This window comes from Balearica regulorum, chromosome 5, assembly GCF_011004875.1.
Source record: "Balearica regulorum gibbericeps isolate bBalReg1 chromosome 5, bBalReg1.pri, whole genome shotgun sequence".
NCBI lineage: Eukaryota > Metazoa > Chordata > Aves > Gruiformes > Gruidae > Balearica > Balearica regulorum.
The window spans coordinates 36,429,868-36,443,904 of NC_046188.1; the positions used below are offsets into that span (position 1 = coordinate 36,429,868).

General features: G+C 40.2%; 1 protein-coding gene across 5 annotated transcripts in view; it reads right to left on the reverse strand.

Annotated features, from left to right (window-relative positions):
* Positions 1 to 14,037, reverse strand: part of GPR176 (G protein-coupled receptor 176) — a 50,242-nt gene continuing 36,205 nt past the window's right edge. For all 5 annotated transcript variants that reach the window (XM_075754136.1, XM_075754141.1, XM_075754138.1 and 2 more), the window contains 2 exons: positions 5,273 to 5,525; positions 1 to 3,884 (listed from right to left, as the gene is read on the reverse strand). In XM_075754136.1, the coding sequence (XP_075610251.1) occupies positions 2,777 to 3,884; positions 5,273 to 5,525 (1,361 nt within the window). In that variant the 3' untranslated portion in view covers positions 1 to 2,776. The remainder of the gene's footprint in view (positions 3,885 to 5,272; positions 5,526 to 14,037) is intronic.

Consider the following 14,037-nt stretch of genomic DNA (forward strand, 5'->3'; position numbering starts at 1 on the left):
TAACACTTTTGCTTCTCTTTAATGCGATAATGAAGAAAAAAACAAGTCTTGGTTTTTATTTTTTTTTATATATTGGATGCTGGAGAACATTTTGCCCAGTAGAAATCATTTGAACAACAAGCCAACAGACAGCAGTAATAACTCAAAGTTACCACTGTCTTAGGTGAAGTTAAAAATCAAATTCTACAAGTCAAATATTCCATCTTGCATAAAGAGTCTCCTGAATTACTGTTTTCTGATGACAATTCTAGCACAGGGGCTGTATTATTAATTTTACACAGATTAGTTTTTCTCTGCAAAGATGTGCTTTTTGTGTATTTTTTCTACTTCCCTTAAACATTCACATGGATAAACTGTTGAAAGAGGGACTAAAATAAAACATTCCCAAATAATTCTTCAGGTACGGAAAACCATCTTAGTTAATTTGCTGGTGAAAGGTTTCAATGTTTTCAGATATGATCTGCTAAAAAAAAAAATACAAGCAAGTTTTTACATGTGTCGTCTTTGAAAGAAAAAGATATTTTTATCTCGACAGTCGGAAACCACCACAAACCCCTTGCTTTCCAGCTATGATAAAACTAAATTCTATGCAATTTGGCTTTTTGAATTTATCACTGGCATTTCATTCAATGTGAGAGTTGAATGTTCTTTCACTAACTTTGGAAAAACAAACACTCCACTGAATTACTTTTTATCAACCCTTGAAAAAAAAAGTCTGCTATGGTACTTCTCTACCTCTGCCACAGAAGAAACACTTTTTCCTGGAATATTTCTTCTGTCTGATTTCAAGCAAGCTGTGCCTGCCTTCTCATCCCTGTACCTAAGAAGCAGGGCAGCTGGGGTTCCCACCACCCATCTGGAGCCATCGAAGACTGCTCCTCACTCCCAAGCTGAGAAGTTCTAGAACTAGCAAGAAGTGAAGAGCACTGAAACCAAAGAGGAAATGGAGAAAAACATCATTTACACAGTAATTTATAAACTTTTTAAAATACATTTGTATTAAAATATTTGCTTTAATGCCTTGTAGAAATCCACCACCTTGGAGCCATTGGAAGCTGCTGACTTTCTTCAAACATGTCAAAAGAAGAAGAGGTACATCTCTAAATTCTGCTTCAGCAGAATTTTTTATCACTTTTGCCATTAACCAGTTGGATTAGTAAGATACTGTGAATTTGGCAAGATTCTTCACCTTGTCCTTTTAAAAGTATGCTTTAAAGAAAACTAGTGTCATAAACAGTCAGTAACTACAGATAAAGGTTCAGCATGCACCAAAGGGCTAAAGTACAGGAGAACCACAAGGCGTACACAGATGTCACAAGCTTGTGCTTTTAAGAAACTACCCACAGAGACAACGGTGAATACAGACAAGGAAGAAGGAAAGACTGCTTGCAACAGAACAAGGATCAAAATGCCAGGGTTACAATAATTTCAGGTCATCTAACAGACCGATGTAGCTAAAAGTCACAGTCAGTATAATCAAGACAATATGCCTGTGATGATGCGGGGGGGGCAGGCTGCAGTACATTGCCTGAACTCTCATAGAAAGGCTGGTGTGCTGGTCTATGATGGCCTTTCAGGGACGGCATGGCTGATTCACTCAGGAATTAGGTACCAGATTTAAAAGTCTCATGTTCATACACTGAGTGGTCTACTGTGCAAGACGAGTGGAGTAGGATGGCTGGTATCTGTATCTGTGAAGGTAGAAGGAAAACCTCCCTACCTCTGACATTAGTGAGCAACGGCATGAATAAACCTTGCCTTTTGGGGTCTGTTATCAGCTTCCTCATCAACAGTTCAGTACAAGGCTACTAGCATTTCTGACCCATTTCTTTCACCTGCTAGCTTTCCCATAAGGAAACACCAGAGTGCACAGGCAGATGAGCCTATTTTAAGATGGACCCCTTGGTTACTTACACAATACACACATTACACTCTTGGGATGTTTGTATATGCCCTTTATCACAGGAGCAAAGTGTTCTATTTATGCCCTTGGCATATATGTATTTGTTTACTGAAGACAGAATTTGTCCTGTGTGGTGTCCAATCCAGTTGTTACTTAAAACTATGAGAATATATGTTTTCTAAAAAACAAAGGTCTTTCTTAGGTTTTACACACATGACAATTAGGGTATCCTTGGTTTGCTGAGGTTTTAAGCCAAAAAATAGTGGTTTAGGTTTTTAAAAAGTTTAGATGTTTGGTAGATACTTGGTAACTAATTTATGCAAAAAGTCCAGCAAGTTTTATTTTTAATACTGATTTAAGAAATGTGTTCAACAGAAAATAGATGTACTTAATACTCCACCTTACTTCATTAATGAAATGTGCAGAACCTTGCTGAGTCTATTTACAGGAGGTTAGGACTTACTTACCCATTTTGCATGTCTCCTGCTCCTTACAGCCTTTCCTATTAAGTTACTTTGATACACAGTCCATTTGAATACAACACGAGGTTTCCCAGCAAACTGACTGTGGTATTTCCATACTTCAGCCATATGTGTTCCCAAAGCCATAGGTACTTTTTGAAAGTTAATCAGGCAGGTATCATTGTAGGGATTTCACAGATAAAAGTAAGACTCACCATCTTTTGATATATTATTTTCATGAAAACATATTAATAAGGAACACTTGTATAAACGTTTCCTTTTTGTGCGTTTGTTTGTTTATATTTGGCACAAAAAAATCAGCCTGTAACAAATTTCAGCATAACAAAGATCCATGGGATCACACATAGAATAGAAGGTGACCTTCCTCTGTCACTTTAAGCTCCTGTTCTTACTAAGAATCCACCTTGGGAAAGATACTGACTTTATTGTTTCTGCTGATTTTTCTTTCTGCTTTACACTTAGGCTGTTTCGTCTGGATTAGCTCTTCAGGGGTATTCCCCAAAGGAGGCAGGAGTCGTTTCTTACTGTTTCGGTTTTCCGAGAGCCACTGTGGAGGCAGCTCAAAGGGTCCAAAACCAAACTGCATGGAGTATTTGTCATTTACCATATTAGCTTCTGTGGGCACAGCTGGTACCACCTGAGCTGCAGAGTCTGCAGTCGTCTGTGGTATAAATTTGTGAACCGAAGTCTCTCCTACCTCTAAACTGGTGGTAGGAATTTCTTTCTGTTGAAAGTCACTAGAGCAAATGGATTTGGTCTCATTCTCCTCATCGTCCATTGGCTTGAAGATTTGTTGTTGCCCGATATGAAACATCTCCAGAAGCTGGCTCCCCGAACGGACACTGTGCTCCAGATTAGGGTCTGCCACATCACTCGAGCTGACAATGTTTCTCCTGCTATACTTTCGGTGCAGCTGTATTATTGTCCCCACTAAGCACTTCCGTACTGATTTGTTAACAGTTAAAAATAACAAAGGATTGGCCAGCAAAGAGACCTTGGGCAACCAAATGGCAGTGAGGAGCAAGAAGACTGAAATATCTGAAATATTGAGTATGGTGCGGTAAATCACCAAAGTCACATAGGGGACACTGCAGAAAATAAATATCATAACCATGGAAAGCAGCATGGCATGAAGCTCAGCTTCTCGCTGGGACGCATAAGGGATAGAAATTGTATTCTGAGGGGTCCTTAAGGCAGCTATGATGACTTTTTTCTTCTGGCTGGCACTCAGTGCCCTGCGAATAAGAATCATAAAGAGAAATACCACAGCCACTGGTACAATCACAGTGGTGATGTTATAGATGACGACGTATATCAGGTGGCCAAGGGAGTAACTCCAAGATTCAGAACAGGTGGACATGGCATAAATATCAGACACATTGGTCACAGCAAATACTGGAATGCTGGCCACTATTGCATGGGCCCAGATATAGATAACCAGGTCTCGGGATTTTGCATCGGATATTTTTCTTTCCAGAGGGTATAAAACAGAGTAGTACCTGTAAAAAACAAACAAACAAACAACTGATACAATGCAAAGAGTGAAGTCTACAAAGAGCATAGTGCTTATGAGAAGCCTCTCAGGAGCTGTCTGAGCATAATGCCCCAAATCCCTAAGTGGGTCGCCAACCGACTACCTGCTTATGAGAGGAAACCTTCCCCCCACCCCCACCCCCCCGCCCCAGGAGTCTGCTTTTGCAGGTCTGTCTGTAGGAAAAAATTGAATATTCACACTTCAGACTCACGTTATTGGTGGTGAACAATTCTTTCAATAACTGGGACTACATCACTTTGGCTGATGTGCACAAACATTATTTTGAAGATTTCATCATTTACTTACTTGTAAACTGGACAGTATATTGCACACAGCACAAAATTTTAGAAAACATGATGGAGGCATAGGTATGTCACATTGAAAGGCCAGACTCATAGTTAATTTGAAAAGCTCCTTTATGATAGATTTTCTCTCTGGATATTTGGAAAAAGCCGTTGGTCACAAATTGCACGTACCCATCTACTGGAAGTTTTACTGGTTAAGGACAAATCATGCTGTTCCAGTGGCAACACCGGTGTGCATTTATCAAGACATTAACATTAAAGTAAGAGACATATCACTTTATTAGGTATACAGTTTGTTTTTGTAGAGCTAATGTATTCTGTGGTAAGACACGATAACAGACTAATAAGCTTATCTAACATGTATAAATCCACTGTTTTAGTAATATAAACTGTATTAAACCAGTATCTACCCTTCCTTAGAAATATCTAACTTACAGTCACTGTCAAGGCAATACAGGGATATGTGGAACCAGTGACTGCTAATAATAAGCAAAATGAATGGAATCCAAAAACTTAGACAGTCCAAAGGGCCAGTTTTGTTTTAGACTGATCTTCTATGTACAAAACCTCTCTGAATTAATTTGGGTTGTAATAATATTGTTTCGGATTTTTAAAAATAAATCTACATTTGAAATTTGAAATTGATGGACAATCTACCTCAGGCATTGGTAAATTCTTCTAACAGGCAACAGCTTTCAATTTCCACAGTATAAAATGCACCTTGTCTATAGTCTGAAGTTGTCTGCTTTCAAGTTCCATCACTGAACAAGAATTATTAACAGGAAGAAAGAAAGGATAAACACTTCTCTGAAGACAAATCTATAGACTTAAAGTCCTTTATAAATGTCCAGAGGTATCAAAGTAAACTGAAAACTAAAGGTTTTCAATGTTACAAAGGGGATTATTTATCCCAACACATTCTAGAAAGAAGCTGTACACTGTGAGCAAAGCACTGGAACAAGAGCAAGACCAATATGGAAGGGAGAAAAGGGTTTCAAAGGGAGAAAAGAAAGAAAAATCAGGGATCCTGGCAAATATACTCTCTTACCTGTCAAGAGCAATGGCTGGAAAACTAAGGATGGTGACTGAGCAGAAGACTTTGTGCAGAAACTTGGCAATTCTGCAGAAGAGCATTGTATAGATCCACCAGCAGCAGTGTGGACTGGCACTAAGAGCAATGTCAAAAGGCACACAGACTAGGCTGGCACAGATCCCCGAGCAGGCCAAATTCTTAATGAATCGGTTTGTTACAGATTTAAGTATCGATGTTCTGCAAGTTGACCACAGCACCATGATATTACCTATAAGTAAAGACAGGAAGGATAAACAAAGAAAGAAAGAAAGAAAAACAAACGAACCAACCACAAAACCAAACAACCACTCACTCTTCAAAACCAGTAATAATAATTTTAACAGATTTGAATGTTCCCTAGTACTGCAAATAAAAATACTGGTTTGGTGTTTGCCAGGAGTAACTGATTTGAACCATCACAATGCTCAAACTAACAAGTCTGTAATGCTCAGTGGCTTTATAAATCAGATGACCGAAAACAATTACTCCCCAGCTATCTCCTCCCAGCTCCTAGTAATGAATGACTTAGGGAATTTCAGAGGCAAATGCCCAAGTAGGGTACCCAAACCATGGTTTTAGATGATTATGTTGACTCCTGCATTAAATGAGCCATCCTGAGTATTCAAATATAGTAATCTGCTAAAGTGCTCATATTTTAATAACTAGTGCATAATTCTTTGTTAAAGATAAAAATACACTGGAAGTAAATACAAATATAAATATTTAATCTGTAAGTGGATCACAGCAGAAAAGACTTGATGCACATAACTTCACAGAAGTACACAGAGAATGCAACCTTCTGTTTTGGCTATTCAAGCCCTACACATTAATTTCAAATAGGGTGAATAGATGGCAGTGAAGCAGAAGTACAGAAAGAAACCAGCATTAGCTAAGACAGCATTTATCTCTTATCATTGTATCCTATTCTACGCAGATTTCAGAAAGAAATAGCATATCATAGAAACAAATTTTCCATCACAAATTTCCCTATGATTCTAACTCACACAGTAACAGCACAAGAGTAAATGAAGCAATCTGTTCTTGCTGCATGCAGCTCTGGGCCCTTTCTAATGCATACCAAGATGCCAGAAAACTCACACTCAGAATATAAGATTTTATCTCTCCATTAAAACCCTGTCTTCAGCAAGATGCTTGCTTTTTTTTTTCATTTAAAAAAAACAATAGTGCTACCAGGAAAAAAAGGCTTAATAGAACTGTGCAAAAATGAAGATGAATTTAAGATTAAAGTCTTATCTTGAATGTCATAAAACACCCACAATTCTCAAAGCTTTTGCCACTTCCAGTTAATACAAGTTAAAGACAATACTACAGGTGAAGGAAATGCAGACACCCATGATATGACCACGGAAATGCTTACTTGCCCAAAGTGCATGTTATGCACACAGAAGGATCCAAAGACAGGTCAGCCCACGATGGCTGGCAGTGAAAATCACAGATGTGTACTTAACCACTTGCTGCAACCTGCCTGGAGCACACTCAGCTCCACAGACCCGACATACACGGAACTACACCGCACACTGTCTCAGCAATAGCTGTTTCTCAGCCTGCCCAGACTGAGAAGGCCCTTTCCCCTGTGTCTGTAGGGGCAGAGGAGGGAGAGGACGCTGAGAAGCAGACAGCCCACTCAGGCTTCCCCACTCCCTGTTTTCTTGGCTCTGGCTTTACCCTCCCAGGGCAGGTGACACACAAGAGGCAGCAAACTCTTACACTGATCAAACACAGTGGCAGACGCTTTCTGTGGTGCTCAAGCAGATGGAGACGTACTAGTGTAGAGCTAAGGAGGCAGGAGGATCTCTGCTAGCACAGCTGAGCAGGGCATGCATATTCTGCATCACGGAACCTGGTCCGGGCTTTCCACCCATGCCTGCGCAGACACCGTTTGGGCTCAGGCTCCAGCACCAAACGCTTGAATGTTTTAGTGCCATCTTCAGACAGAGCATTTGAAGACTCGCTGACAGCAAGTGGAAATGCAAACTTTAAAAGTGTGTTAAAACTGGAAGGCAGCAGATGAATGTGCAAGGCGACCAGAGCAAGTTGGAACACATTTTTAAATATACGTGCAGATCATATCTTTCTAAGCAAGTTGTCCAAATGAAATTGAAAGGTGCCTAATGTTTCAGCTAAACGTTTGCCAAAAAAACAGCACAAAACCATGTAAAGTTTTCTTGGGGGTTTCACAAGTATTCTTTGTAAACTTACAAGGCATCAGAGTTATATTCAGAAAGCATTCAACCATTTACAAAATGATCTGACAAGGAAATGAAAGCAAACATACTTTATACAACTCTCCCTAGTAATTCTTCACAGTGGTTTTAATGGAGAAAAATCTCTAGTGGAGCACATATCTCTTGATGGTACTATCCCCTAGGCTAATTAATTCTAATGTACTTTATTAAATACCTCTCTTTCTGTAAGACACTAAGCAATAGACAGTCATTAAATCATCTTACCAGACAGCAAATCCAAGACAAAAATAAAATGTCATAGCTCATTGCATGAGACTGATTAAACTACGTTCGAATTTCCATACTGAAGAAATACTGCAATCATTCTTTGTTATCCAGTTCACTGTGTACCGGGAAAAAATTGTAGTGAATGACAGGTATTAGTGAATTAGTAAAATTCTTAGCATTAGCCAAATTATGCAGCTGTGCTCAGTGCTCGTGTGCGAGCTAATTGTTTTGCACGAGCAGTAACTACATGGTAAAGGCCAGTATTACGTTAATAAAATGTGATTCTCTTTTATTTTATTTCTCCTGGAGACGTACTGTGCAGTACTACCAGACCAACCAAAGCAGAGCTACCAGCATAAAAATACTGCTTGACAAGACAACTCCATTTACTCTGCTGTACCTGGACAGCATGCAAAGTAGACTTTAGCTTCCTACCGCCTTCCTACTTTATATTGTTGACACTTACCAGAAGCTCTTTTGACGTGAACTGTAATTAATTTATGAGGCAGTCAGATTTGTTAGTGTTTTTGTAGGGTACCTACAAATATATACAATGAGAGAAAACAGCATCTTAAGCTGCTGCTTGAGATATGAAAAAGCAGCTGCAGTCCCCCACACGTGTCCCTGCTGGCAGTACCATTCTTTGGCTTGATTTTTCCTCTAACCAATAAAAGAAAGCCAAGCTTTTATTTGCCGAGTAGAGCTTTCTTATGGTTGCCCACATAAAATGCCAGCAAGATCATATTCTTGCTCACATGGGCAATGGGTATACCTACTGGCAAGTACCAAGAAATATGAGAAAGTCAAGTTTAGCTTTTTGATAAAACAGTGCACCATTTCAATAGCAGCATGCAGTATTAACTTTAAAATCTAGCTCACAGGCGTACTATTTAGGTCTGTAGTACTTGGATGTCATTTGGAATTCAATTTTCTATATATTGTGTCATGTGTCTTATGCAAATTCCTTTTTGGTAGCTGACAAAATAGTGAGTTACGTATTTACTATCATCTGGTGTGGTTTAAAGAAGGGAATCATAATCTGGTTTTGGCAAGTGCTTTTGGCTTGACAATATATTCCACAGGCAGTATTCATTCAGTTGTATTTAAAGCTCTCTAGGTTGCTAGGAGATATTCAGTCAATCAAACCACTTGCTTTCAAAAATATCTCTAACTCTCCAGTTACTAAAGAAGTATGTCTCACATAGTAATAATATATTATTTAAATGCCCTGGAGTAGGGGAGAAGCGGGGGGTTTTGTTGTTGTGTGGGTTGGGTTTTTTAATTTAAATCTTTCATCTGGTTTGAATTGCATTGATTTTATAACCTGACTTCCAAAACAAGTTTCACCTCTATTAGAATTAATATAAATGAAGAATGGAAAAATAAAAGAAATCAGAGAAGTTTTCATTAATACTTCAGAAGCTGCTAGAGAACTCCTGAGCTATTTTTCTCTCCTACATTGGAGCTTCATTCAAGACTTCAGATTTTCAACTGTTGAATTACTTCTACAACTTATGTCATGGTGTCATTTATACATTAAAGAGTCCCAAGGAAATGACAGTAGCTGTGCTACTGACTGATACTAAATGGAAGTGGAAAGAATAAAGCATTAAAAAAAATTGGTTCTAAGATGAGGAAGAACTCTTTACACAGACAAAATAAAGTCAGAGCCTGAAAGGGGAAAAAAGGATAAGCAGAAGTGCTCACTTGGGACACTGGAAAATTATTAAGTGAATATCCCTCAGGGAAATATTCTTTTGCCACTTGCAACTATAAGTAACTTGTACATTAATAAGCTGCTCTGATGAACCAGATCAGCTTCAGTATAGACTGGTAGATCTTTCTGCTGATGCCTTCAAATCAAGTATTGCCTTTCATGCATCTCAAAGCCACCCACTCAAGAGAAAAAATTACACCAGAAACATTGCACAGCTTTAAATATTAAGAAGCTTCAGAACAAAACTGCATGCATTTCCCATTTCATTGCTCCTCCCCTTTCTCTAGCAACTCCTTTCCATGGAAGAGGATAACAACGTTCCAGGCAACCAGGTAATTCAACAAGCATTATAGCGATTGCACTCTGAGTCTTTTCACACTGTCTAGAGGCACTTTTGTCTTCTGTATGTATTGCTCATTCACTGTTGAAACCAAGACACCAGTCTACCTGATCTAACACCAGTATTCTCCTTGGCTTACAGCTGTACTAGGCTGTTGCACACCCACCCAGTGGGCAAAGCTGTCACTTTCTTGGGTTAGTTTCTGAAGTGTTTCTGCTGCATAACTGGTCTAGGGCTACATAACCTTGGATTCAGTCTTCATAACGGGACTGTACTGGTTAGCTGGGAGGCATCCAGGGAAAGTTGGAGTGAACAAGCAGCTGGAAAATGCAGCATCTTGCTGTTTCTTGTAAGTCAATACTGCCTGGGACATGAGTGCCACTTCTAAATGACCACATGTGACAAAGCGTATCCCATACTGGTTGCACAGAATTCCACCAATAAAAGATCAAGTGTTTTTCATTTAAAAAGGTAAAGTGTATCTTTGGTCTTCTCAGAGAATGAGCTGTGTCTACATGAAACCCTTACTACACCTGACGTTAGCTGACAACCTTGTCAGTACACAGACTGAATGAGCAGGAGGTAAGTATCCAGCTTGTCTCTGCCTTTGAGAATTTCTCCAAGTAAACAAAGAGGAATAGGAAAAATTAAAGGTAACCTCTGCATGAGAAGCAGCTCTTTTCACATTAGAAACAGCCTGCCAAACAAGGTCAGAGTTCATTTTATCCTCTTATATTATCATAACTATCAACATTCAATAAAATCTCAATGTGCTACATACCAATTCAGATTGAAAGGATGGTTGTTTCCCGTCATCCCCTACATGTTCTTTAATTGAGAAGTATCACAGATAAACAGCCACACGGAACATGAAGTTGCACAGAAGTACACTGCGAAAATAAATTTAACGGTCCAACACAACATGCCGCCCAGACATCCTTCAAGACTTTAGTGTTTGAAGTTCACTGCAAGGAGTAACATTCTCTGAGCATGAAATATTATCAGTGTGCATTAGTCTGATTCAAAGCAGCAAAAAATATATTTCCTCCTCTTCCAAGTTGTACCCTCCTTGGATTTCACTGCCAGACACAAACTGTTGATGCAGGCATCAAGAGCTGAGATAGTTTTGAAATACTAGCTCTTAGCAATAATTCAAATAATGTGAAAGATTCTTAATGATACCTTTAACAAGCAGAAGGACGATCCCCATGGAAACCAGGGACTGTTATCTAAAACAAATGCATTTGCCATGCAGTCATCCAAAAAAAAAGAAGAAATATTGCTCTCTGTCAATTAACTCACGGAACTCAACCCATTAGCTGGGCATGACATTCATTTTACGTTTTTGTTAACATTAATCAGCACGTAATTGAATCAAAACAAAGTCCACACTCCAGCAAAATCCTCCTCCTCACAGCTCGCCTTCCTCTGCTTGCTGATTTCCCTCCCATCCAGAGCGGGGTTCTGGGGATCCGGCTGTCCTTCCCAGCGGAGACCTGCTGCATACCCCACCCACGCTCAGTGCAGCGTTATGGGCAAGGAGCGGGCACCCCTCTTTATAAAAAAACAAAGCAGGAAGCAATGAAAAAGGTTAGAAACTGGGATTTAGCCAATATGACCTTCCATTAAAAACAATTAACTGAAAATGTCACAGGTTCTGTCAACATGATGAACGGGATAAACTTGTTGATATACTAAGATGATTACATTCCCAAAACAAACTCTATTTTGTTATTTTCTGAGGTATTTTGAGGAAGGTGTTTTCCACAAATCTTACCCTGTTAAAAGACAGACCTCACTCAAAAAGCAGTTCACTGGAAATATTTTTGACAATGCATGATAGGCAGCTATCAAATACCCTTCTCATGTTAAAATGTATGTTGTTTACTTACTCATCTCCAGAATGAACAGGGATGTATCAGGATACATGTTGGCTTACACAGCTTGAAGCAATGCATAATTTATCACAGAATCAGAGAATGGCTGAGGCTGGAAGGGACCACTGAAGATCTTTTGGGTCAAACCCTGGCTCAAGCAGGGCCAAATTCTTGTAATTCTTTCTAATGCGTGTATATTTTAGTTTTTAAAAAGTCATCAGACTTTCAGTTAGTCATCAGACTGACAGAATTGCCTTTATAGATAAAAAAAAAACCAACTAAAAAGTAAACTTCCACAAACCAAATCCAACCTTTTTTAACATTCTAGCTACCAAGTTCAAAATTCAGTGATAAAGTAACAATTGCACTTCAGTTAAGAAGAATAGGCAATAAAATAATTTGTTGTTCCAGCACATTTATTTCATTTTCAGTTTGTGCGATGAAATGTTTTATATCTAAGATGAAGTGTCTGCTGCAAGAAAGCTACCTTGGAACAAGGTTTGCTGTATACCGAACCTTTTTTCCTTCATAAAACAGATGATCTCTTTAATTTTAAGATAAAGTTCCTCACTCCTGTTCTTAGAATTCTCATTCACGTGTTCCTACTCACACCATAAGTATTGATTTAGAAGTATAATTACGTAAGAGATTTATCAGCATGGAGTATCTGATCACCAAACTCAGCTCAACTGAACTACATCAAGCACGAATTTGCCCAGCACAGAGTAGGTACCTGCAGAGTGTTTCAGCATAGATGTAAATTATCTTGGAAGCCCTTTAATTTAGAGTGTGATACTTGTCCACATGGTTTCTGTTCCCAAGAAAGTGTCTAGTTACAAAGTAGAAAAGATTTTAGGGAAGGTGCTAATTCATAGCAGCTTAGTCCCTGAAAGTGAATGTAAGACTTCCTTGCAGGAACAGGTAAGTCCTTGACTTTTGTTGCAATATTGCCTAGGACTAGTCCAAGGCCAACACCTGCCTACACAATCCACTGGCAGCAGCTGCTCTGACTTGTTGTGAAGTGAAGATGTGGTAAAGTTAGAAAACATATATGAAGAAATTTAAAATTATTCTTACAGCAAGCATAACTTGTGTGATATAATGGTATTTGTAATGTCAAAATCACTATGGGAAATGATCATTAATATAATTCCATTTGTGACTTTTTTTACTGTTGTCTTTAGTATTTTATAAATTTATTGTCTGCAGGCAGATTCTAAACTAGCTGCATCATGCGAAAGGTCTTGGATACTGTGGTGGGTTGACCCTGGCTGAGGGCCAGGTGCCCACCAGAGCCGCTCTGTCACTCCCCTCGTTCACTAGACAGGGGAGAAAAAAGTACAATGAAAAGCTTGTGGGTCGAGATAAGGACAGGGAGAGATCACTCACTAATTACCATCACGAGCAAACCAGACTGAACTTAGAGAGGAAAATTCATCTAATTTATTACTAGGCAAAACAGAGTAGAGGAATGAGAAATAAAATCAAATCTTAAAACACCTCCCCCCACCCCTCCCATCTTCCCGGGCTCAACTTCACTCCCGGTTTCAACCTCCTTCCCCCTCAGCGGCACAGGGGGACGGGGAATGGGGGTTACGGTCAGTTCATCACACGTTGTTTCTGCCGCTTCTTCATCCTCAGGGGGAGGACTCCTCTCATCGTTCCCCTGCTCCAGCATGGAGTCCCTCTCACGGGAGACAGTCCTTCACGAATTGGAAACGTGAGTCTCTCCCACGGGCTACAGTCCTTCACGAACTGCTCCAGTGTGGGTCTCTCCCATGGGGTGCAGACCTTCAGGAGCAAACTGCTCCAGCATGGTGTCCCCCACGGGGTCACAAGTCCTGCCAGCAAACCTGCTCTGGCGTGGGATCCTCTCTCCATGGGTCCACAGGTCCTGCCAGGAGCTTGCTCCAGCACGGGCTTCCCACGGGGCCACAGCCTCCTTCGGGTGCCTCCACCTGCTCCGGCGTGGGGTCCTCCACAGGCTGCAGGTGGAATCTCTACACCCCCTCATCCTTCCTCCATGGGCTGCAGGGGGACAGCCTGCTTCACCATGGTCTTCTCCACAGGCTGCAGGGGGATCTCTGCTCTGGCGCCTGGAGCACCTCCTCCCCCTCCTTCTGCACTGACCTTGGTGTCTGCAGAGTTTCTCACATCTTCTCACTCCTCCCTCCGGCTGCAGAAGCTCTCCCTAACTGTTTTTTTTCCTTCTTAAATATGTTATCACAGAGGCGCTGATTGGCTCGGCCTTGGCCAGCGGCGAGTCTGTCTTGGAGCCGGCTGGCATTGGCTCTATCAGACACAGGGGAAGCTTCTAGCAGCTTCTCACAGAA